Here is a 26,118-nt window from a genome sequence, read left to right on the forward strand (position 1 = left end):
CTAATAAATTCACTTCACGAGTTTTAATTTGTAAACTATGTAGCACACGATCGCGTGTTGTTAATTCTAGTCGTGGAGAGCATCGAAATCCTCTTTCCAGGCTCTTTTTTTCTCACATAAATATATAGACACTGTACAAGTATTTTTATAGTCGCGCCATGTGTATACGCCAGCTCAGTTCCCACGCCTAACTCCTTATTACGCCTGTATTTATAATTAATTCTACCACTAGCAAGATTGCAGGCATCCATAAGTGTTGAGATAACGCGCATTTCCTTCAACTCGAATCGAATCGCGCGATTGAAAAACGTGCTTTATTTATCGATCCAATTTTCATGGATAAATCGATGATTAAACCGCGAAGCGAGTGCGCAATTGAGTATCAATTAATGGCACGAAATGCGATCAAATTAACGCCGTAACGAACCTCGTAAAGATTATTTATATAAATCATCGTAGGACTCAAAGCTCGATAAAATATCGTATCGTAAGAAGAAGATAAATCTTTCTGGAAAGGAAAACCACGCAAAAATATATGGCAAGCTTGGAGAATGCTGGGAATATCGTTTTGCACGGTTGCCCAGGAGAATACCAAGTGTTAATATTCGCAGGAAATAAGCGATGGGTGAATCATGTGAAGGTGGCGCGAGTGTTTTTGGAGGTTAGGAACGCGAGGTGGAATTTATAGGGACACGAAGAAGACAATTCTATAGAATGTAATAAGAAAGTATGAAAATTTGAATTTTCACAAGAAACATTGAAACAAACTTGGAAATATTAAAAATATTGGATAGTTGAAAATTTGATCACTGGAAAAAAATTAAAATTCACTCTCGATATAAGTAATTCATATATTCTTTGTAAAAAGAATGTATACACGTTCGATCAGGTGAGCGGATACATCCTATATTGCAACGTTTACAAGGATTTTCAAGATCAGCATAGATTTCCTGCCGGCTTTAAACTGCACTTCGAGTTTTCGCAGAACTTTATGCTACGGTAAAGAGAGTTAGTTCACCGGCACTTTTGGAACACAAGTTACCGCTTCGTTTGCTCAAACACTCAACACCCCACATACCAAAAATTCTTCCTCCTTCCCATGAATTGAATCATCGTCAAACCGTACGCTTTCATCAACGTATTCTCTCGATCATGACGACGAAACCACAACTTCGTTTTCTTTATTATATCTCTTTCTCTCTTCTAATTTTACTTCATATTTAACCTTCGATCCTCTCCTAACCTAAAATTTCTTCAACGTTTCAACTTCCAAATAATTCAAAGCGCGTTCCATGCTATTTTGAATCCCCGTTTAAACTAGCGATAACACGACCATTAGATCGGTCATCCGCAAGAGTATTGTCGTTAAGCTCGATAAGCCCTCGAGAACACCTCTCCCTTAATGTACCTTATGGATAAATAAGGTATCTCGAAATTGATGAGTCAGAGGGCGGATATATCTTCTTACCAAGAAGGAAGGGGGCCATAGTGGGGTTTAATAAGTTTGGTCGAGTTACCGATCCGCGAGAGAAAGAGAAAGAGAGAGAGAGAGAGAGAGGAGAGTGTGTGTGGCAGTGTCGTGTGACAACTTGGTGCACGATCTGTTCAATCTGTCAACCGGTCGGTTTTGCATTTCACCCCGTGGCTTTGCTAATCGAAACACGACGCTCGAAGGTCGATCGAAATAGAAACGTTAACGATCGTGTAACCGGATTCGTGATTAAGCTAATGAATCCGCGTTAAATAAAGTTGTACCCCACCTTGGTCCCCTTAATTGCTTCGTAAAGATATCATCATTTCATCATAGGGATTCTCGATGTGAAATGATTCTGTTGATCTTTTTTTTTAGAAATATTTTATAAATACTTGCAGCATATGCGTAGTATTTATCGATATTTTAACCGTATGTATAAAGTTAACGGAATATTGGTTAATTAGGGATATCGAAGTTGAAAAGAAAAATTTGATATCGAATATTTGATGGAAAAATATATATATATATATATTTTCAATATTTTTTGTTATAATAATTTTTTGATAAAATTTATCAAAGATTTATTTTCAGACAAGAAACGTTTTTTGGGTGTGTCTTGCAATATTAGCAACGATTGTGCTTATTTATGATATTGATAAAAAAAAAAGCTAATTAAGTGATAAACGAACGAGTGCTCTTTGATGTTGGAAATAAAAAAAAAAAACGAACAAGCAAAGATAAAAACCTTCGTCCAGCAAGAGAGATTAATTGAAATTTAATTGTTCCAAGAAACATTTCAAATTTCCTTGGAGATATCATTCCACATTTTCGATCTTCTTCTTGCACGCAGCAAGAAACTCGCGATTAATATAACAATTTAAAAAAATCCTACACCGCACGAGCCATTTAATCTCGTGTTTGGACGAATCATTTACCTTACCATCGTGCTTACCCATGTCTGTTTGGAAACAGATTAATTTTCAAGAAAATTTATTGGGCCAGATAAGAATAGAAAAAAAAAAAAAGAAGACGCACTTCCGACTGATTATCACCGATCTCACGCTACTCGAGACGCAGGCGTCTCTCCTCGCAGGAGAGGAGAAGCCAACTACTTGTCCAAATTCCAGAAGGAAGGACGTTCTAAACGTCTGCTCTCTTTCGAAACAACCAGATTGTGCCGCGTTCTCGTGGCAAAACCGTTAATCCTCTCAGGCCTCGTACGGTTCTCGATGTAAATTAAATTCCACCAGTGGCGGAGCTTTTTTTACCTTACTTAATTAATACGAGAATCGTGGAACAATGGAGCGAACGAAAAACTGACACTCTTGGATTCCACCCATGGATTCAATTTCTGTAAGAAATTATACAGACCGAGACGGCCTATATTCTGGGAATTTCCGTCTTCATTCCGTTCCTTTTACCATTTCCTCCGTGACAATTATCGAAGCTGGCAGTGTCGTTCGAGGAGATATGGGATCGAAACGAATTTTCACGAATTCCACGAAATTGGAAACCGTTCGATTTGCGACCGTTTTTTCCCTTTTCTTTTTTCTTTTTTCATTTTCGTCCATTTTCACCTGTACGTTGTTTGTTTCCATAACGGGTTTGCTCGAGCCATCCGTGTCCTTCGATTTTCGTGAATAACGTGCTGACGAGGGCCATGTATCTTGCATCGAGGAAACCGAAACCTTGCCAGCTGAGTCAACAACAGTTGTACAGATCCACACAGAGACGCGGAGTTCTTGCTTTTGTATACAATTATTTCGTGGTTGGAAGGGGAATGGAAATGTATATGTGTCAGTAACTGGTCCAACTTAAAAGGGGGTGAATTTGTTTGAATAAATAAGTGGAAAATGTAGGCTAATCATATATACATATTTTTATTATCATAAACTGCATAAATTATTCCTCGCCAGGCAACTTGTTCAAGCTTCTCTCGTGACTTACACCATCATTTCCAGTCAAACGAAACGCTGTTGTATACTTGTCGCGTGTAAGAGAACGTAGAACAGGGAGCAGCGGATGACCACAGAGGAAACAAGATCCATCGAGAGAGTCGTTTCACTGTCTGCATCGCTACTTTCAGACCACCATATCTGCGCAATTCCCTGCACTCCTTCGTGTCGATCGACACTATTGTGGTTGAAAACGTTGATAAATTTATTCGCTGCTTGCATCCGCTGCTTCATTGTGCATCCCATCTCTTTTATCATCGTACGTATTTTCTTATACATCTCCTTATACAAGTTTTCACGAATCGATCTGTTCTTCGCTTTAAGGCTCGAACTAGAGAAGAGAGTAGAATTCAAATTAAACGATTTTTTTTTTTCATTTTTTTCACATTTATATTTTCTTCTACAAATATTTGTAAATTTTGCACCGTCATTGTATAGTTATAAAAATATAAAATTCATCGATGTTGATATTTAGCTTATTAGCTGAAGCTTCGTTAATAAGAATAGGATTTTCTGACAAATTGGTTGGCTCTGACGAGGTTACAATTCGTTAATCTCCATTTAATCGCAAGATCCGTCCTGTGTTTACTCGCAGACGGTTTCGTCCAAAATTCTTTTTTATCGTTAAACGATCTTTTTATCACTGGGGGCTTTTCAAATTCTTTGGAAAAACGAGGCGAGGGATCGAGCGGAAACCGGAGATTGATGGCATTAAAGATGGAGCGAAACGAGTTGTCTAGAATTTGCCGCGCCTCGGTGTATGCAATACGAATCGCATCGAGATAACAACGGTTCTCGATCCATCATGCTCCTCCGCGTTTTAATTCTCGCCGATCGATTCGAGGCTCGCGCCCTGATTCTCCCGCCATTTCTTCTCGATCGTTTGCCGCAGAAAGTGGGCCACCACGGGGTTCCTCGATGTCGTGCGTGGACGATTCACGCGAGTTGCCGAGTTGGGAAAAGGATTCTCGAGCCAGCAAATCCGTCAGATTTTTTTCTTCTTATAGAATTGTTACGTTCATTTTTAGAACGTAATTCTTGGAAATATTAGCACTTGAATTACGCTTTAATTAATTGCTGTGCTCCTCTTATATATTTTAGATCGTGTAATTATACGGTATAATTTTCACGCTTCTTATTATATATTAATCACCTTCGTGATGGTAAAAGAGAAAAAAGGAAAAAAGAATCGCACTATTAACACATAGGTACGTATAATTAATCAGCCGTTCTCGTTCCAAGAATAGTGGGAATCGTAAATGCTAATTGCACGGAACAATGATCGTCAGTTTCCAGGAACTCTTGCACGAGACTCAAACTTTCCAAAAGTATTATTCATCGACATTCGAAATTCCTTTTTTAGTAATTTCCAACAACTCAACAAGTTTGTTCAAAGTGATTGTGCGACCCTAACCCTCTGCTAGCTCGTAAACTGTATATACTGTCAATCGACAGTATATAACCGTGTGTCTGTATTAATCCACTCGAGAATGAAAATTCATGAAAACTGCTCGAATTAAAACTTCCGTCCTCTTTCGACTCTCGGTCGGAAAGGATACGAATCCTACGATGATCATCTTTCTCCATTCCACGATAATAATTAATATTCGATTATTCCCTAATTAAAATCGCATCGTGTACAGATGTCGGCGTTTCCATCGAGCGCCTCTCTCGTTTTATGGATCCCGTTTTACTCGATAGCCGAGGTTTTCAGATGGAAACTTTCCAGCCTCGTCAGCTCGTCGACCGCGATGTCGCAAGCGGAAAGTGCCTCTGAATCGAGGAGCGTTAAATTACCGGCACCGCGACAGGTTCGCGAAACCTCGACCAAACTATTATCCGATGTCAGTGGAGTTTGCTTGCGCAAAACGTCGCGGCCACGTTAATTGGCCGCGTGTAATTAACCCTCGTAGCGCGCGAGCGACGTGTAATTCGGATCGATGTGACACGTTTTCGATTAATTGTTCGATTGTTTGACACCGTTCTACATTGTTGAATTGTTACGAGAGATGAGATGAATGGGGAGGGGGAGGATGTTGAAAGTAGGATAGTCGCGTAAGTTGAAGACTTGTCTTATAAAAATTTTAATTTATGTGCCTATTTTTCATTCGATGATGATTCCGTTTGGATAGATGACACTTTCCTTTGAAAATTGAGATTAATTTTTCGAATATTGCGTTAATGGATGTCCTTTATATAGGATGTTGATAAATTTTATTTATCCCTTGAATCTGAAAAGTTCGAAAAAACTTTCCGAAAGAATGGATTAAATTTGTGAAAGTATTCAAAGACAGACATCTGAATTATAATTCCTTTGTTTGCTAAATGCATTCCAAGCAGAAAATATTCTTCAGTCGGAAAAATAAGAAATCCAAAAGAAATCGAAGAAAACTTGGTCCTTAAATTCTCTCGAATACTCCAAATTTTCTCGAGAAAATAACCAAAATTAAAAAAACTTAAAAAAATCCCTAAATATCCTTCAATCAGAAAGAACAAGAATTTTCCAAAGAAAATAGTCGAAATCTAAAAGAATGAAGAAAACTTAGTTCTTAAATTTCTTCAAATACTCCAAATTTTCTCGAGAGGTTTAAAATCCTAACAAATTCTTAGATGTCCTCCAATCGGAAAAATAAAAATTTTCCAAAGAAAGTCGAAGTCTAAAAGATCGAAAGAAACTTTACCCTCCAAATTTTCTCGAGAAAATAAGCGAGGTTTAAAATCCTAACAAATCCTTAGAAAAATAAGAATTTTCCAAAGAAAATCGAAGACTAAAAAATCAAAGAAAACTTTCCTTAATTCCCTCCAAATTTTCTCGAGAAAATAACCGAGAAAATCCTAACAATTAACCGTTTAAAATCCTAACAAATCCTTAGATCGGAAAAATAATAATTTTCCGAGGAAACTAACCGAGGTCTAAAACGTTCGAAGCGAACTCTTGGTCCTCAAATTGTCTGGAACGCTGGAGGAAATGCACAATGTGCAACATAAATGAAATCGTGGTGGAACACGCCGATTGTCACGCCGAACAAAGTAATGAATGAAGGGTGGGGTGTGGAGGACAGAGAGAAACAGCGGTTGGTTTATGTTTAGAAGAGGCACGTATAAGGAGGTCCTGCGAGCGCAATGAAAAAAAATCAGAGGTGATCGCACTTGGAAGAATGCGAGCTTGACTCACCGTCACCGATCTCGCTTCTTCGAGTGTAGACATTCGTAAGTTGAGAATTTGTTGGATCACACGTCGGCCGTGTTGTACACCGTAAATTTCCCTTTGGGGAAAAAACTGCTGTCGGTATATACGTAGGACAATCGGGCCTTATTGGATAATTCACTCTATTGGGAAGAGTTGATTTTATGGAGGGATAGAGAGGATCGTCGAAACGATCGAGAGAATGATAATTTTCGTGAAGAAGGAACGCGCAGCGATTTCTTGTTAGCCATGGATTGTTTCGCAATGAAACAAATTTTACCTTATCATCGTGCCTTCTTTCGTTAATATAATTATCTCGAGTTTATACGTTTCATCGATTATGTTTTTTTTTTCCTTTTTTTTTTTTTTTTTTTTTAATTCAAACAACACTTAATCATTCCACAAATTTATATATTTTTTTATCTTAAAAAAATAAAAAAAAAAGGGGAAATAATCGAAAAATAACTTATCGCTTGCTATTGATGCATGAACCGTTATCTTTCCGCGTTATTCTTAGTCCCAACTTATTCATCATCCCGGAGAGAATGAGGAATATATAAATAAATGATTTTTGCAATCGTCGAAATGAAAGAAATTTTCTACATCAACCTCATGCCTCCTTTTGTCCATACGATTCATCTTGAACCCACTTCATTAACCTCTCCTTCCAAGAAATAATACCCGCTTCTTTCCTTTCTTCTTTTTTCTCCAAGAATGAAAATTACCGAAGAATAAAATTGATACAACGCGCGTGTGTATTATTATATTAAAAAAGAAAAAATATATATATATATATAAAAAAAAAATAATAACAATTACCCATCTTTCCCCACCACGTGGGATGATAAATCGATCTTTCAAGAAGTTAAAACGAGCAACGCGCGCCAACTCGATCGTGAAATTGCCATTTAACGCAAAACATATACGTTCGCGTTAACGTTTAATAAATAACACGAAGCACGGTGTCTAACACCGTCAAACACCTTTCACGGGCCGCACGCTTTCAAGTCCGATATTACATTCCCTCCGTTCCTGTACGTAGTACAACCCTGGAAATACTAGAATTAGCTAATAGCCCAATCCCAACCGGCTTTACCGGCCGGTGTTTGCACTTTAGAGAGCAAGACCGAGTGGAGTAAATTGAACGTTACAGTCCGAGTTTTGTCCCATTTTCCGCGCAAGCAGAAACTAGTTCCAACGACGGGTTGGTTAGTTACCTTAACGTAGTCGTATATACCATAGGGTTCAAGGCGTTCTACTTTCGAATTGTATTTATTACATCTCAACCGTGCGACCAAAATTGGAGTACGAGGAGTGTACGAGGAGCGTGGTGTACGAGACACGTACCGTACCGAGAGAGATTCTCCGGGGGGGGAGGAGGAAAAAAAAACATCAATTGCTTCATCTTGATGTAGCAATGCGATGCTACAGTTCAAACGATTCCTTGAACTTTGTCCCCGTATATTCATTAAGCGTATTTCGCGGACTTCAGAGATTTAATTTTGTTTGATTTTTTTCAGGCAAATATATTTTCTAACATAACGAGGGAAATTGTTATTACTTGCAAGAATCAATTTCGAAAAAAATTAGTCAGTTTTTTTTTATAAACGAGATAATTATTTAACAGTTTGTTTGTTTGCCATCATTAACGATAATAATATATAGGTGACATAAAAAACATAATTTCTTACTATCTCGCCCGCAAAATCAGCCAATTTATATTTTTTTTTTTTAACAGATATCTTTTAAACATGCAGATTATGTTTTTAATTACTCGACAATTCCACGTTTGCGCGAGAAAAAAATAAACTTTTAGATTGAATTTTTCGTAATAATCAGCAGCTTTTTTTCGAAAGTAGATCGCCCCTATCACGCTCGATTGCAAACACCGTAATCGTTCTCCCCCCCCGTTAAGGAAACATACGCGGACGATCGATATCGAAACAGGTGGGATTAGAGGAAACGGTTGGCATTCACCGCGCGCGTTATCTCGTTATCCGTCGATTAATTATAATATCGGTAATTGATCGGTATCGTTAACCTTGGCCACTTTCGCCGCCGTTGTAAATCAAATCACGCGCGCGACTCGAACGCGAAACTTCTTCTTCGCGTTCCTCGTAGAGGCCGAACGATTCAACTCTTTCGCTACGAGCCGCCCCGCCAAAAACGTGCTCGAGAAAAATGGTTTACGCCTCATCCAGTTGCTTTGACGGTGTTTATTGAGAAAAAACTTTCCTCAAAACAGGGTATTTATAACTTATAATATTTATAATAATAATAATAATATGATAATATGTCTTGTTTTTCATCATTTTAAGGGGTGGGATAAAATCTGTTCAAAAATAATTAATCTAAATAAAGGTAAATTTGAAAAATAACTTTATTCGCAACATTAAGCGTCTCCAAACTAACTAATTTGTCATTTCTTTTAACTGTTTCTTTTTATCATCGAGGAATCTCGTAAGAAAGAAATAATAAAATATCGATGCTACATTTCCAGAGCAGAGCGATTATAGTCAGCCGTAGTACTTCAGTAGACATCTTGTAATTGCCATAATTGCAAAAGACGAGTTCATCCACTGCAACGATCGGTTAACCCCTTCCCAAAAGTACAAATTAGCTCAACGAAATCCGGGTAGGGCACTTTGCAACGTTATAAATTCTAAGAATCTGTGATTTTCTCGTGACCTACTGGTAGAAGAAGTAAATCTCGATTGAAAAAATTCATTCCCACTCGTGATGTTTGGCCCGATCTTCAGTTCACGATCTGTTCAACTTGTGCCATTCGTGTTTAGGCCGAAATCTTCATCGCGAGTCCCACTCGTTTTATTCACATCTGGGCCGAAATCTTCATCAGTGATAATACGGGAAGGGGTTAATAATAAAGGTCCGAACGTGCAACCGATTGGAGCATGCGCTGCGTGACCATCGTGTGAGATCTCGAGGCCGGAATACGTAAGCGATGATGCGGTGGTGAAACGCTAGTCGGTCTTCCTCTTAATGCGCTCGGACCGCGCGTATTCCACGATCGAAGGTTTGCAGGATCGTGTCGTTGAATATGCAACGTATTCGGGGAATACACGTAGAGATGGAAAAAGGTTGAATTACGTAAGAGGGAGAATATTCATGCGTCGAGTGTCCTTTGTCTTGGCCTTATAACGTGGCTAACGACAAAAGAGGTGGCATGCGCTCTTGACTTTGTCCTCTCTTCAGAAAATAATGTATGATAATTTTAATGTCGTTTATCGTGGAAATTTTAACGGAGTTACGGAAGTTGAAGCTTATTGAGCGAGCGAGTGAGCGCGTGTATGTTTTTTTTTTTTTTTTTTTGGTAGAGTTGGAGATAATTTAATTACTTGGAATTCTTGACCAGTGTTTTCCTAATTTTTGCATTGTGCAAATTTTCAGGCGTTTTTTTAGCTCGATAGCTCTTCTTCTTTTTTATCGGCAATGAGCATTGAAGTTGCTTGTCCGTGAAGCGCTTGTGCCCCACATGGAATATCATTATTTTAAAATTAATTTACGTATTTACATCACGACTTACCTCAATTTCATTCCCTTTCCCCGTTTTACTTTTGAAATTGTGAAAATGTAAAAAGTTAACGATAATCGTCAATTTTGAATTTATGGATAAAGATAAAATTCAACCGAATATTTTTTTGCGTCCAACGTAGCACAATTGTGTGCATCTCGAAGGGTTATTATTTTAACATATTATACGTTGCAATTGCAGAAAATCTAAAACGCACAACGATTATGAAAGTTGGAGTTCGCCATATGGTGGCAAGAGATAGGCAAAATATCAACGGAATTAGATTAAACGTATATGGCGTCAACGTATCCTTCAAGAACGATTCGCTCGAAACCGTTCAATTATCACCACTTGAGCCAACTTCGAAGCGACCGGCAAACTTTTTACACTCTCGTGGCGCCCATTAAGGATCATCGCCGAGCTTTCAGCGGCGATGTGAAACGCGGCCGTAATTTATTCCGCGTGACAACGCATCGTGCAATCTGCCGCGGACAAATTAAACTCGGTGACGAAAAAAAAAAAAATAAAAGAGGAAAAAGTCAGCACTCACGAAAACTGTTGTTTCGTCGAACGATTCGCGGGAAAATTAATCGATCACGGGATGATCCACGCTATTGCCACCGATTTGTCGTTTCGAACGACATTTTCGACATTTCGATGCCAGCTCGTTTATCATCGTTGTACGTTAATGATTTTTTTTTTTTCTTTCGGAATATATATCCGTGAATATTCGCCACGAAGCTTGAAGTTGAGAAGTACGAATGGACGCTATCCTCCCTGGAAAGATGGAAAAAGTTTTTCAAAAGGGTTGATTACGATCTCGTAGAATGCGAATAGATCTTTTCCAAGTTTCACAATTTTGAAAGATTCTACGAGATTGAGAGAAAGGAAGAGAGAAATCTTTCGGATATTCTATCAGAGGATACAAAATTCAAATGACTTTATAAGGCGAAAAAATTATGGAGATCTCAGTCGTAATACCTTCCGATTCAAAAAATTTCAGTGGCCTTAGAGATTTAGAGTGATTCTTCTAGACTATCTTTCTACCATCATAAACTTGTTTGTCCATCAATATCGAATATATCGAGCTCTTCAAACTTTCTTACTCATTCATAGTTACGTATGCAAATTTTCAAATATTCATTTTAATATTTTACGATAATTATTCGACGGAATTGAAAATCATTGTACATTTTTCTTAACCAATAATTATAGGATAATCATCTACCTCGAATGACTTTTTCCTCTTGGAAACTTATATATACAGACAGACGAAGAAAGTTTTTAAAACTCAAGTAGCATTGTTCCAAGTAATTTTACCGTCCGATGGTGGACTATACAGTTATTTTTTCCGCGTTGGACTGCTTCAACCAGCTAGCCTTCGTCCGCATTCTAATTAAGTCTAATTGCGTTTTATCTCCATTCACCGTGCGATAAGTCGAGTCGTGTTCACGATGAGTCGAAACGAAGGAGTTCGAAAAAAATTCCAAATCTTCGCCCGGATCGGCGATGGTGACTAATCTCTTGTTCCGTGTCATTTATCGTCGTCTTATCCGTCGTCGTTTTGCAATTGGTAGGTGTGCCGCGGGAACGATCACAATCGCGTCTTTAACCTAACTTTTCTTACCATTTTACCGATTCACGACTTTCGGCGAAACGATGCTTGCATACAGTCACTCGTGATTCACTTTTTCGTAAAAATGAATCAGATTACCTTTCGTTTCGTAACACGCGCGTGGAAAGAAAAATTTCAATCGAATTTTATTTGAGACTCGAACTTGTAATATCCTTGTAATATGATGTGTCGAAGGATTTGCAAGCCAATTTTTGCAGATCAATTACAGCTCTCCATTTGATCACCTTCAATCGATAAATCGATTAAGCAATTATCTCTGTAATTGACTCGACTTACACTTGATCGATTTATTATTATATTGGAAAAGTTATAATTCAAAATGGTATATTCTTTACACGAGATACAACAGAAATTGAAAAGAAATACTCCACTCTTATATGATGAACTCTTACGACCTCAAACAAACGAAAAAAAGAAAAAAAAAAAAAAATCCTATTACACGCGTTATCCGATTTGTACAAAACCTGTTTTATCCCATATGATGACAGAGTTTCCTAGTATAATCGTACGGTCGAAGCATCAATCTTTCTAGAAATAACAATAAAATTTTACCTCGGCAAAGATAATCTTTTTCTTTATTTCTAAACATGCGTTCGTCGACTATGAGAGACTGCGCATTATGATTGCGCAATTAGAATCCGTCACCAAGTAAAACCCGAGCCCATCCGAGGCTTGGCCTGGCTCGAAGGAGAACAAACTCGTCGCACGTGTTCCACGTAGGTGGAATCTCATCGTGACGTGGGTTCGATCCGCGCCACCTTGAGATCAAGGAAACCAGTTGACTCAAACGATCGAAATCTGGAACGCACCGTGTACACCTTGTACTTGAATCCTCACCGACCTCCTCCCCCTCATCCAATTAACGATATCGCTTTACCGAGGAATCCTTTTTTTTTTTTTTTTTTTTCAAAAAAAGTGCGTTTCGACGTCGAAACGACTTCACGCCTCTCCACGATTTTCCATCCAAGTCGAATCGTTAATCCCTCGTCGACGGATCGTCCATTTTCGTTTCCTCGATGCAACGATCATTTAAGGGGAAAGATTGGAAAGTAATATCGATAATATAATTTATCGATCTTTTTTTAAGTATATTTCACCTGTTTTTCCATTCCAGATTCTTGATCACCGGTTGTTACCGTGTATACCGATTTACATAATTATTATTTTACACGATGTGTTTATAGGATGTGTTTAGAGGGCCACCTATCGATATTCCCCTATATTTACACGTATATCGATTTACATGATCACGAAAGTGTGCAATTTCTCGAGGAATATTTACACTATTCCTTCCCGGCCGAGTATGGCGCAATGTATACGCAATTATCGTAGTCCAGTTTCAACCAAGCTTAATTATTCAACATTGTTTCACGACTCTCCACTCTTGGAAATAAAATAACAACCGGCCAACGATGTATTGAATTATCAATAACATTTTCTCTTCCTTCAAACATACGAATCATCGGTTCAAATGATTCCATAAATATCTCCCAACACACCCACATCATACACCCAACGCAAAAATACAACAGTGTCGATGGATTAATTTCCTCGCTCGCTCGCATCTCCTACGTTTCTCGACCAGAACATCACGATCGTCCTCTAGATTAAGAAATAAGGCAGGGGTTATTATGCCGCATTAAGGCCAATACCTCCACCTCTTCTGCCCGGTCCAGATTCTCTATTAGCGCAACGCGCAACGAACGCTTTAAGTACAAACACAACACCGGATCCCCCTCCTTTTTCCCCTCTCCTCCCCGGGTAATTCAATCGTGATTTCCTAACAGGGTATCGAGAGGGAGAGAGAGAGAGAGAGAGCGAGAAAAAGGGGGGAGCGAAACCAGTTCTCGGGATAAAAGCGAGCCCAGAGCGAGAGAGAGAGAGAGAGATAGGGAGCGAGTAAGGTCTGACCCCGGGTGAGCACCCGCGTCTACAGGGTGTCCGTCCAACCTAACGCCGCTACTCTTCGTCCGTTCATCGAGGAACGTGCTGAAGCCTCGGCCGGACATTCGATACCTGTACGCGCGCCCTTCGCGACCTTTTCTACGATATCTTGGAGGACGCTCGATGGATGGGAGAAATTAGAGAAGCGCGGGTACGGGGAGAGAAATGGGCGTGTTGTTTGGAAAGTTTGAGGAGAGAGGTTTTTCTCATTCGAGGTTAATTAAAATTGGTATTGGTATTGGAATTGAAGAAAGTTGGTTTTACGAATGTTGATGCGGGATTATGTTAAATTTTTCTGGACCGTTAAGATTAATCAATTGGGTTTGGTGGTTTTGAAGAAATTTTGTTTTTTGATTATTGGTACGTAATTGATACGTGTTTTGAACAGGTATTGAATCGCGTTACATTTTCGCGAAAGTTTGGATTCTTTGAAGATAAGTTTCTAAATATTTGAGGTGGTTGTACGATTTGGGGAAAAAAGGAGTTAAATTCTTTTGATTTTCAAGAAATTCTGAATGGTTAAAGTAATGAAGAAAGTTAGGTCATAGATGTGGAATTATGTTAAATTTTTGGAAGAGGAATTCTTTCGTGGCAATTAATTGGTTGAATGATTTTGAATGTATATATTCTTTTGAAGATGAAATTTAAAATTGACATGTGATTTGGAAAAAAAGGAGTTAAATCCTCCTTGATTTTCAAGAGATTCTTTCTATTGATATATAAAATTATCTTAAATTTTTGGAAGAATGAAAAAAAATTTTTATCCCTTTTAAAAAAAAAGATTCTGAATATTTAATTGCTACGTACTTTCGAAGAGAAGACGTTTGAATTCTTCGAGAACGAATTTTCCCGAATGTTAACACAGTCAACAATCGATACGATAGTGTTTTCAAAAAAAAAAAAAAAAAAAAAATTGATTGTACGTATCGATGCACAGAATTATTCCGTGATTTTCCTCGAGACCTTGATAAATTTACACTCTCAAGCGATACGTAAGTGGCATAAACATATGATCTCATGCATCCTCCGAATCGTTTTCCAGTTGCAAACAAATTCTTCGTACTATCGTATTCCCTCTATGAAAAACGTATCATAAATAATTCTTTTTCTTTTGATCTTGATAAATTCTCAAACAAGTGCATCTTTAATCATCACTATGCACTATCTCCGTACGCGATCGAATCTTCAGATTAAACAACCAACGTGTTGCTCCTCGATCGTGCGACACATCCGATCGTTGCGGATTTAACGATTAATCAAATACACGTGAAATTATGAAAAAAATGATTCAAAGAGCGATTTTATTCGTCCTCTTGGAAATAACGATTGGAATAAAACACGGAGGGAATGAAATGATTTGAAAATTTTCGAGCGATACGCGAGGAATTCCGTACACGAAGCGAGATTCGAATCACGATTTGCATTTGCTCCTGTAGCAGAGCGAGAGGAGGTTGGCCACAATAATATCGCGGCTTTGTATAATTCCAACCGTATGAGATCACGGAACGGTCGAGCGAACGAAAAACTCGAGAAAGTCATTACACAGCGCGGTGTTTTTGCTTTTTGCGCTCATTACTCCGAAACGCCATGTGGAGAGATACGATCGCGCTCGTGTGTTCGAGCACGAATATAAATTATTTACGAAATGAATTCGTAATACCGTGAATATCGTAATTCTCGAAAAATAAAATCTCCTTCATTCTCGTTCGAGCTAAGTAAATTAAATTAAGGAAAAATTTAGGGAAATCATTGTAATGTGTAAAATCGACACAACCATTACAAAATTTCTTTTCTGCCCGAGGTAAGAAAATCTTGAATCAGAAGAAAAATCTTACTGTTACAACTCTAGACCAATGAAAGACCAATTGTAATCGTAGGTCAACGAATTCGTCTCATTGGGATGAGCTCCACGCCTAGTTGAACGAGAATATATAGTTCCATCTAAAAAAAAAAAAAAAAAAAAAATAAAACTTGCCTTGAATCTTGGTCTTGCACAGTTGAACAAGACTTGTATTCGTAATAAGACATCCTCCAACGTCGTAATTCCTATTAAAAAAAAAAAAAAAAAAAAGATATTCTTTCAAATAAGACAAAAATTGCCTCGTTATGTTTCCAAAAACATAATCACGGTATAAACGAATCATTAATAAAATTTCTTCACCACTGTTCGAGCACAAATATATAAAAAAAGAAAAAAATTCTTGAATTATACCACATTTACTCGAGTTATACATTAATTATAAAATTGTAAATCACTCCTTGTCGAAGATAATTCACCGATAACATCAAATCGCTAATAAAATTTCTCCATGATTGTTCGAACAACTAAAACCGTAAAATACGTATAAAATAAAATAAAACATTCGATTTCTCGAAGCTGTTATATTACATTTATAACTTTTTCGTAATATCAAAGATAAATTATTAGGAATCAATCCTAATAAAATTTCTCCATGATTGTTTCCATTCGAAATACGTATATAAAATAAAATAAAATACTTCTCGACTTCCCAAGCTATCGTGTTATTAGCAACAAGTCGATAAAATTTCTCCATGATTGTTCGAAATATCTATAAAATAAAATAAAATACTTGGACTTCTCAAATCATATTGCATTACAAAACTTTTTTCATTTAAAGATAATAATTGGTGGATAAAATTTCTCCGCTGATCGTGTTGGCAAATGTGAAATAGAGAATGCTCGATGCGATTCTCGAGCATTCTCCTACGCGCGGTCGATTCGTGGCCTTCCGGATGCCAGGATGGAACGGTGATGCGTTTCGTATGCAAAAATGCGATCCGCCAAGGGATCGCGGCCGATCGTCGCACACCACAGAATTCGAGAAAGTCGGGGAGAGAGGCGGTGGGAGCGACCGGTAGGCGTTTCAAGCTTGAGTAAATGCATAACTCGGCTTGCACAACAACCGCGCCACGCCACACCGTGATGTGTGTGTAATATTGTTTTCTTTCCGTTTTGCCTTCCTCGTTCGTTCTCGCTGTCCTCGCGTGGCAACGCCGTCCGTTTTTCTCACGTCGGCTCTTATCCAGTTTATGGCCGATGCATGCTCTTATTTCCACGTTACTTTTAAGCCCGCTGTGGGCGAGCAGTTGTCGCAATTTAGCCCAGGTTCTCAGGTTCACACGTTCGCTAACGAGACGGAAATTTTCGAGTCGATCGATTTCCTTTGGCGATGATTTGTGTCTTCTGTAGGAATCTCTTCCACGATTTTTAGACTCGAATTTGTAACGTAATAGCGAAATATGACTTCCCTCCATTAATTCACGTATGTTTCGGATATTTGTGAAATTTCGCACTATCATATTCGAATCCGATTTTCGACAAATCTAAAAAAGTTTCGAAATTAAAAAATTCTGACTGAAGAATGTACTACATAAATCGTATACGTTACGTTATTCGAGTATTTTTTCCCGAGCTTCCGAATTCAATTTCTTAATATTCAATTTACAAAGTCCGGAATAAATTATCGTTAAATTATGTCGAATATATACAAGAAATTTTTGAACGACACGGCATTCCAACTAAAGTCCAATTCCTCTTATCTCTTCGTTTAAAACGATATTCCTGTTTCAATTATTATTAATCTAACTATATACTTGACATTCGTTCAACGCGATATGTGAAATAATATATATATATATTATTCGATACAAGGGACGGAGACAGAACATTTTTCCGTTGAAACCGATGTAATTTTATAATCATCAAGCATGCTCTGATTACACCGTGTATTATTATAACGAGAAACATTATATACTAATTGATACAGAGAATCGGACCGTGTGTAACACGGAGTGAAAAACGAGACAGTTATCGATATCCTGGCGCGATGGAATACGTGGGTTAGGTGGGAAGGTACGTTTAAGTTGACCCGGTTACAAATTACCCACGATCGAAGTGGCGCATTTTGCCGGGTCAACGCGCTCCGTTTCAGTATTTTCGAGCTCGCGTTTCATCGACCCTTTCGTTTATTTATATTTAACAAGGTTAACAAAGATCAAGGTAGCGAAAAGAGTACCTAGAATGTAATTTATATTACGTTCACCAATGCTGAGTGTATATACATATATATAATAAAATGTAGGATGACGAGTGCAAATATTCGAAATTCGCGAAAACTCTTTTCAACGGATGTGGCGATGCGATTTGTAAACTTTGCGAACTTTGCCCCCTTTCGAGTTTCCGGATCGAGCAGATACTCGGCTAGATTCCATCAGATTCGAATATTTCGTTCAATTTTTAACGTACAAATTTTGGCTTTGTTTAGAAATGTGGAATAAGAGGCGATAGAGTAGAGTTATTGTAAATTATTCACAGGATAAATTGAAAATAAGTTGTTAAATCTTTAATCCTTTAACACGATTATTTTAGTTTGTTGTAGTCTTATTTGGAAGATAGAAGGGAAACGATGAAGTAAGTGTCTTGTGATAAACTATCACGCGAATATTATTCGGATTCTTTTATGGAATATATATATATATATATATATATATATATATATATATATATCTGTTTGTATCTTAATTGCTTTAGAAGTTTCTAAGATAAGGGATTATTATCATTTTATTAGGAATTTGTATTGTATAAAACAATTAACACGTCGTTTAATCGCTACATTTTTATCCCGATAAAATGAAACTTTGTTAATCTCGTCGTCACGTTTTTGGTCTGTCAATAATGGCGTGCGAGTTCTAATCTAATTTTACATTGTTCCGCAATAATTCCGCGTAACAGATTATTCCTCGTTTCATTGCAGAAACGATATATCTGCCCGACAAATCTTTATTCAAAGAGAGAAAAAAAGAAAGAAAGAAAAAAAAAAAAAAAAAGAAATTTTCAAACAAATAAATCGATCAGGGTTTTTTTGTATGTAAATAAAATTCCAAACAATCGAAAAATCGGTCACTTAACGTTATTTACGATATTATGTCACCGTGTCGATAAGGTATCGTATGAATTTCTTTTCTTCACCGTTCCCTTTTATCGAACGATAACAGTGATAACAACCAAGACCAGATGCAATCTTCAGTATGTCATTGCATTGTAACCGCGCCTGATCACGTTTTCCTCTCGTTTTCGCCACCTTCGATCATGGAACTTCGAGAGATAGAAAAGTGGGACGTTATCGAGGAATATTTCAAGGATTTCTCTTATTTCTTCAACTTAGTGAGTCGTAGATTTTTCCTTTTTCCTAAGTTCGTGATTTTCGTTCGAGTCGGATCGGTTATAAATTCGATTACTAATTTATCGGGCGTGAAAGACACATTGGAGGAGGAGCCGATCGCTTTTGGAAACTGAGCGAAACGCGGATCTTTCATACGGATATCGTACGAATGAAAGGAATATTGGAAAATCGAGCGGAGTGACTCATTCGTTTGGTTTATCAATCGTTTGAAATTTTTTATCGACGAGCGCGATTGTGAAACTGAAATATCGTCCGACATTTTCGATACTCTTTTATTATACGCGATATCGAAAAGGAATTTTACTACGCGATGGTAAAGCAGAGAGGCACGAGAATACGAATGATTCAGAGAGATAAATGCAGAATGGCAATTAATCGACTGCTCGCCACGGTTCCCTGTGTGAACGAGACACAATGAACCGTCGATTAACCCCGATCCGAGGTTTTTCCAAGAAACCGCGTCGACGATTATTTCGACGTATTGTATTCCCCGTGGAAATTGCACCGTTTCCAATCCGCGGCTGCATTCCTTGAAAAACCGAGGCGAGCAGAATTTTATTGCGGACAGGCTAGATATCGTTGGTTGAAAGAGTCGCCGCGATAAAACGTTTCCCTCCCGTTGATCGCATGCGCGATACGCCCCGCGATCGCGAGTTGCGTTAAGGCCTTTTTTTTCTTCGAAATTTTTTCCCCGTAATTCCCCGTTATCGAATTTAGAATTAATTTAGATTAGAAATGTCGGATAGAATTAATCCGATTATTAAACGAATAATCCGAACTATTCGAGCTGGAAAGTTACAATAGTAAAATAATCAAATTAATGATAGATTGGATATATGTACTCGATGGAAATTTAAAAAGCGTTAAAAACATTATTTTTACTCGAATTTTTGGAGTATTTTTTTTTTTTTTTTTTTACTTTTATTTTTATTCGACGATTTTGAAAAAACGAAAATCATCTAAAAATTTCAAGAATCCTATGATACTGAATCCTCAAGAAACCGACTCCTAAAATAGCGAATTAGAAGATTCCAAAAATCCAGAAACCTGTGAAAATTTGAATCCTCAAGAACGTCATTTAAAAGTTTCAAAAATCCTACGATACACTTGAATCCTCAAGAAACCGACTCCTAAAACATCGAATTCGAAGATTCCAAGAATCCTGAAGAATCGAAACCTTTTCCTAAAATAGCGAATTCGAAGATTCCAAAAATCCAGAAACCTGAAGATTTGAATCCTCATTTAAAAGTTTCAAGAATACACCTGAATCCTCAAGAATCGAATCTTTCTCTCCTAAACTGCGTGAAGATTTGAATCCCACAGAACTAAGACTACTTTTCCAAATATCAAATCCGTCGTCTGCACCCAAAGATTTCGAAGATCCTCGGACAAAAAATTCCTCAGCACCTCTCAGAAGCCACTTCTCATCTCACCGTCCTCTTCTCACCATCCTCGGAAACAGAAAAATATAGTCTGAAGAGGCTTCATTTTTGTTAGATCGACGAGAATGGGGACGGTTTCATCAACCTTACGGAGTTGCGAAGCGCGTTGGACATCTGCGGCTTCAAGATGCCCGGATACAAGGTGCGGCAGATGATCGAGGAGTACGACGACAAACAGAGGTCGGAGCACAAGGGCCGATTGTCGTTCGAGGAGTTCGAGAAACTTTGCAAGGAATTGAAGGCGAACGAATTGGGATCCACGTTCAAGCAGGTCGTCTCGAAAAAGGAGAATTTGGAAACGTTGGGAGGGATTTCGGAAGCGTCGAGCGAGGGGACCACGCATTCGGTCAGATTGGAGGAACAGCTCGCCTTCAGCGACTGGATAAACACGAATTTGTCGCACGATCCTGACCTCAAACACCTGCTGCCAATAGACGCGGAAGGGAAGACGTTGTACGAGAAGGTCAAAGATGGGATTCTTCTTTGGTATGCATTTATTTTCCTCTTCTTATCGATCGATCATACATTATTTATCGACGAGAGATGGGCAAAGTTGCTTCGAATAAATAAATGAGCATTTCAAATAAAGTTATCGCTCTTAAGACAACTTTATTCGAAATTTTATACTAATTACTTTTTTAACTCGTTTCTGTTTACGAGTTTGTTTATGGAAACTGCAAATTTGTACATTTACGAACGGATTGTATCAACGATTTGTATTAAGCAACTTTCCAATTATTTATTTCATCACGCGTTGATACGTTCTCGAATCATCGTACCAGTGATTCCTCTATTCCCTATTTTCCAGCAAAATAATCAACCACTCCTGCCCGGACACGATCGACGAGCGAACGATCAACAAGAAGAACCTAACCCTGTACAAGAAGCACGAGAACCTAACCCTGGCTCTCTCGTCCGCCCAAGCGATCGGGTGCAACATCGTGAACATCGACGCCCACGATCTGACTAAAGGCTCGCCCCACCTTGTCCTCGGCCTCCTCTGGCAGATCATTCGAATCGGTTTGTTCAACCAGATCACCCTCGAGAATTGTCCAGGCCTCGCCACCCTGTTGCAAGACGGAGAGCGTATCGAGGACCTGCTCAAACTCTCGCCCGAGTCGATCCTCCTCAGATGGGTGAACCATCACTTGGAGAACGCGGGCATCGTGAGAAGGTGTCACAATTTCCAATCGGACATCACCGACTCGGAGATCTACACGTACCTAATCAAACAGATCGCGCCCAACACGGCGGGCGTCACGCTCGAAGCAATGATGGAGCCGAACCACACCTCGAGGGCGGAAATCATGCTGCAACAGGCTGCCAAGCTCGGGTGCCGCAGTTTCGTAACGCCTAGCGACGTGGTCAACGGCATATACAAGCTGAACCTCGCCTTCGTCGCAAACATGTTCAACAATTATCCAGGATTGGACAAACCGGAGAACAACATCGGGCTTGAGTCGTTGGAGGAGACCAGGGAGGAGAAGACGTATCGAAACTGGATGAACTCGATGGGCGTGGTCCCCCACGTGAACTGGCTCTACTCGGACCTGGCCGACGGCCTGGTCATCTTCCAGCTTTACGACATCATCAAACCGGGCACGGTGAATTGGAACCGGGTGCACAAAAAGTTCACGAAGCTGCGCAAGTTCATGGAGAAGCTGGAGAATTGCAATTACGCGGTCGAGCTTGGGAAAACGATGAATTTCTCGTTGGTGGGGATCGCCGGCCAGGACATAAACGATGGGAACGCCACGTTGACCCTCGCGTTGATCTGGCAATTGATGAGGTCGTACACGTTGTCGATCCTCACCTCGTTGGCCGGCACCCAGGGCAGCACCTTGGTCGAGAAGGAGATCGTTCAATGGGTGAACTCGAAGCTTCAGGCGGCAGGGAAGGCGAGCGGTATCAAAGGGTTCCAGGACTCGTCGATAGCCGATGGCAAGGTGGTGATCGATCTGATCGACGCCATCAAGCCCGGTTCGGTGAATTACGACCTCGTGAAGGAGGGCGGTACCGAGGAGGTATGAGGAGGATTGTTTTTTTATTGCGGTTATTACCTTTGCAAATCGCTCGATTTCGTCGAGTTTCACTCGCTCGAGATCGGTTTCAACCGTTTCTGAGTTACGACCTCGTAAACGTCTCGAGTCAACGTCACGACTCGACTTTTACCGCGTTCGTTTCGAAGCTTCTCTTTCGGAGGAGAAAAAGAAAGGATAGGATCGAAATACTTATTCTTCATATCACGAATAAATTTCTGATCGAACGAATTTGCAAAGCCCATCCCTCGATCTGATCCACGATCAAATCGATTCGATTTTAACTCTGCGTTCACGTTTCAGGAGAACCTGGACAACGCGAAATACGCGATATCCTTGGCCCGAAAATGCGGGGCGCGGGTTTACGCGCTACCAGAAGACATAACCGAGGTGAAGCCGAAGATGGTGATGACGGTGTTCGCCTGCCTGATGGCGATGGACTACATCCCCAATATGGATTCCGTGAAGCAGAATAACGTGATGAACAACAGTCAATAATAATGGCGCGCGCGAAAACGTCCGCGGGAGGAACTGAGTGTCGACTGAGTCGCGGTGTATCATCGCCGTGCCTCTTTTACGAGCGTAATAACTTTGTATATACACTTAGGTTAGGGTAGGCTTGTTTTCCGAAACGAGAGGAGCAAGAGAGAGAGAGAGAGAGAGAGAGAGAAAGAAAAGAAAAAAAGAAAAAAAGCAAAGAAAGAAACGAAAGAAAATGTGTGTGTGTGTGAGAGAGAAAGGGAAAAAGGAAAACGAGAGAAACGAGAGAAGGGGAGGAATCGCTTGACAGAGAGAGGGACGACGATTAAAAGCAGAGTTACGTTCCATGCGTTTGACCATATTTCGTTTCGTGGCAGACATGTTTGCGCGACTTGAATTATGAATAATTATTGTTAGGGGAACGAAAGTGAGTTTTTTTCACAAAGTGCGATGATTTCGAATTTTTGTTTTTTTTTTTTTTTTATTAAATTGAGGTGGAACGAAAGTTAGAGAAAGTTGGAGCCAATTTTTTTCGAGCCAAGAATCGTCGCAGGATGAAGTGAAAAATGATTGTAACGACGAGTAACGCTTCAGATAATACATACACTTTTTCTTGTCTCTCGCGTAAGGAAAAAAATGATCCGAATGATTTGTACGTCGCTTATCGATCACAAGTTGTACGTCGAGTACTTCATTCTTGTATCTCTTGCGATTATGATACAAGGGGTTCTCCTTCTCCGATGTTTCAATCATATCTTTGTCTCATTCTTGATATTCCTAATCGTGATCATTTTAAGATTTGTATAAATCGATCGAAACGGTCTCTTCTCGATGGTATCGATCACGTAGAAAGGAAGGAAAAGTCGATATATATCCGGACACCGAAAGAACAATCCGGAACTCGATGGAAACGAAATAATTCGCGTATACCGGATATACGTGGCTTTCAAATTGCCGATTATATACATATATATTATATTTACATTCTTAAATCATATTATATATATATTTGAAATGTGTACACGTATTTGATACTGCGAGTGTGAAAATTGTCATAACTTTACAATGGCAATCAGTCTTCGATCAATCAGTCAATCAATGGATCAATTCGAAAAATGGAAATTTCTAGAAGAATTACGAATAATGTATTTAATTATATATATAAAAAAAAAAAAAAGAAAAAAAAAAAGAAAAAAAAGCTTTCACCGCGAGATACCATTGTCCAATGTTCATCTTCAACTTGATCTCCGTAAAAAATATATATCCCAAACTTTTGTATCTAATATTTCCGAATATTTAATTTTAATCGGACGACATAAGTTTTAAAAATGTTAAATATACACGATGTTTAGATGCATTTTAAGAAGAGAAGAAATTACCAATCGAAGGCAATAATTAAAAAAAAAAAAAAAAAAAAAGAAGAAAAAGAAAAAAAAAGGAAAAAGAAAGAAAGAACGAAGAAAAAATACATTATACAAGGATCGCTATTTCTTTCGTTGTTGTAAATCTGTGGTGTGTCAAGCTTACTTTTTCGTACCCAATCTCGTTTCCGGCGAAACAACCGTGTATGAACCGATTCCAACCGATTCGACGAAAACGAAACGAACGCACAATGATCATTGTAATCGTGCCATTATAATTAATCGTAATCGTGATTGGACGCAATATTTAACGATCGACTCGAGTGAAACGTACTTACGTGTGTATTTAATGGGAAAAAAAAAAAAAAAAGAAAGAAAGAAAAAGAAGAAATAATGAAGCGCGAACAGAGCGCGTTTTACCGATCGATCTTCCTCGAAGAACTCACATTATACAGCGAACGATGAAGCAACCCTGGTTCCTCCTTGATCGTACGCGTTCTTTTGCGTATAACGCATTGATACACATTGCGTACCGATCTATATCTTAGAATGTATCTTAGAGTAAAATTCTCGAGAGTTGGCCACGAGGATATTTCTACTATTGGAGAGTAAACTTTCGCGCAATGTCTACTTACGAAAAATAATTTTCGAAAGCATGTTTCGAAAATTTTATTCTGTGTTCGCATCTCGTGCAACAAGTGCGCGTGGCGAGTTATTCGACGAATCATTCTTTCGAAACTGGCGAGCGAAGCGGAAAACGAATCGACTGAACCTTACTTTATCTTTGTACTCGTTTATATTTGTTTGTTTCTTTTTTTTTTTTTTTTTTTTATTAAAAATTTTACGCTCCACGTACGGCGTCACGATCGTGTTATCTCGAGAAGTTTGTATATCGAAGTTTAGCTTTTAGACGTTTTAGAAATCGCGCCACGTTTCGAGAATTTATATAGCGGACTTTTTATAAAACCGCGATCGTATACGCGTTCTCAATTAAATTAAGATTAAGGAATCGTTGCTTGCGGAGTAAACTGGCAGATGTTTGATCGTAGCTTGACGAAGTAAACTTAAACGAAAGTGCAATCCATCGATGCTTGGAGTATTCTTGCATGGAAGTGAAAAGAAAAGAAAAAAAAAGAAAGAAAGAAAAGTTTCTTAAAGAGACGAGTCAAGCATTTCTTAATTAACGATAATAATTCTTCGATAATGATTAAACGAAATCGCAACGTCAAATTGTTATCCATTCCACAGATAACATTCGTACCAGGCTGCATTTTTTTCTCTAGTCAGAATGCGAAATTACATTCCGTTCTGATCGGAGACGAACCGATTCGAAGGATGAAGACGAAGAAGAGGAAGAAGAAGAAGAAGAAGAAGATTAATGGAAAAAACGCTGAAGAGTCGCGTTTATTCTTGTGATTTCGAGGAGGCGTAAATCTTTTTTTTAAGAGGGCCGTTTGCAATCTGCGCAATTTTAGATTTAAGGATTAAATCGAGGAAAAGAAAAGTTTTTGCTCTTCCCCCCTCCCCGCCGCCCCCCCCCCTTCCTCCTCCAAAGCAAAAGTAAGATTAAGGAAAAAAAGAAAAAGAGAGAGAGATGCGCGCGAGAGGAATGTCGGATCATCGATTAGATAAGTTTTCTTTCGCTGTACATTTGTTTTAATCGATTCGTCAATTTCAATAATTTCAACTTTTCAACAATGATCGCTGATGAACTAAGAAATAAAGAAAAATGCGTACGTTCACATACACATACGATGTTCTATGATGCGTATATGAACGTGTGTATGTGTGGGTCACCGTAGATATATAATTTAATGTATCCGTAATTTAAATAAAAACAAATTTATCTAATAAGATAACGCGG

General features: G+C 38.7%; 1 protein-coding gene across 1 annotated transcript in view; it reads left to right on the top strand.

Moving 5' to 3' along the window:
• Positions 1-26,108, top strand: part of Fim (plastin-2 fimbrin) — a 34,173-nt gene extending 8,065 nt beyond the window's left edge. Inside the window, exons 2-4 of the mRNA XM_003691363.4 lie at positions 20,430-20,860; positions 21,183-22,398; positions 22,717-26,108. Of these exons, the coding sequence (XP_003691411.1) occupies positions 20,430-20,860; positions 21,183-22,398; positions 22,717-22,911 (1,842 nt within the window). The 3' untranslated portion in view covers positions 22,912-26,108. The remainder of the gene's footprint in view (positions 1-20,429; positions 20,861-21,182; positions 22,399-22,716) is intronic.
• The last annotated feature ends 10 nt before the right edge of the window (positions 26,109-26,118 follow it).

This window comes from Apis florea, unplaced genomic scaffold (assembly GCF_048593485.1).
Source record: "Apis florea isolate Af1SG1 unplaced genomic scaffold, ASM4859348v1 contig_3772_pilon, whole genome shotgun sequence".
NCBI classification, from domain to species: Eukaryota; Metazoa; Arthropoda; class Insecta; order Hymenoptera; family Apidae; genus Apis; species Apis florea.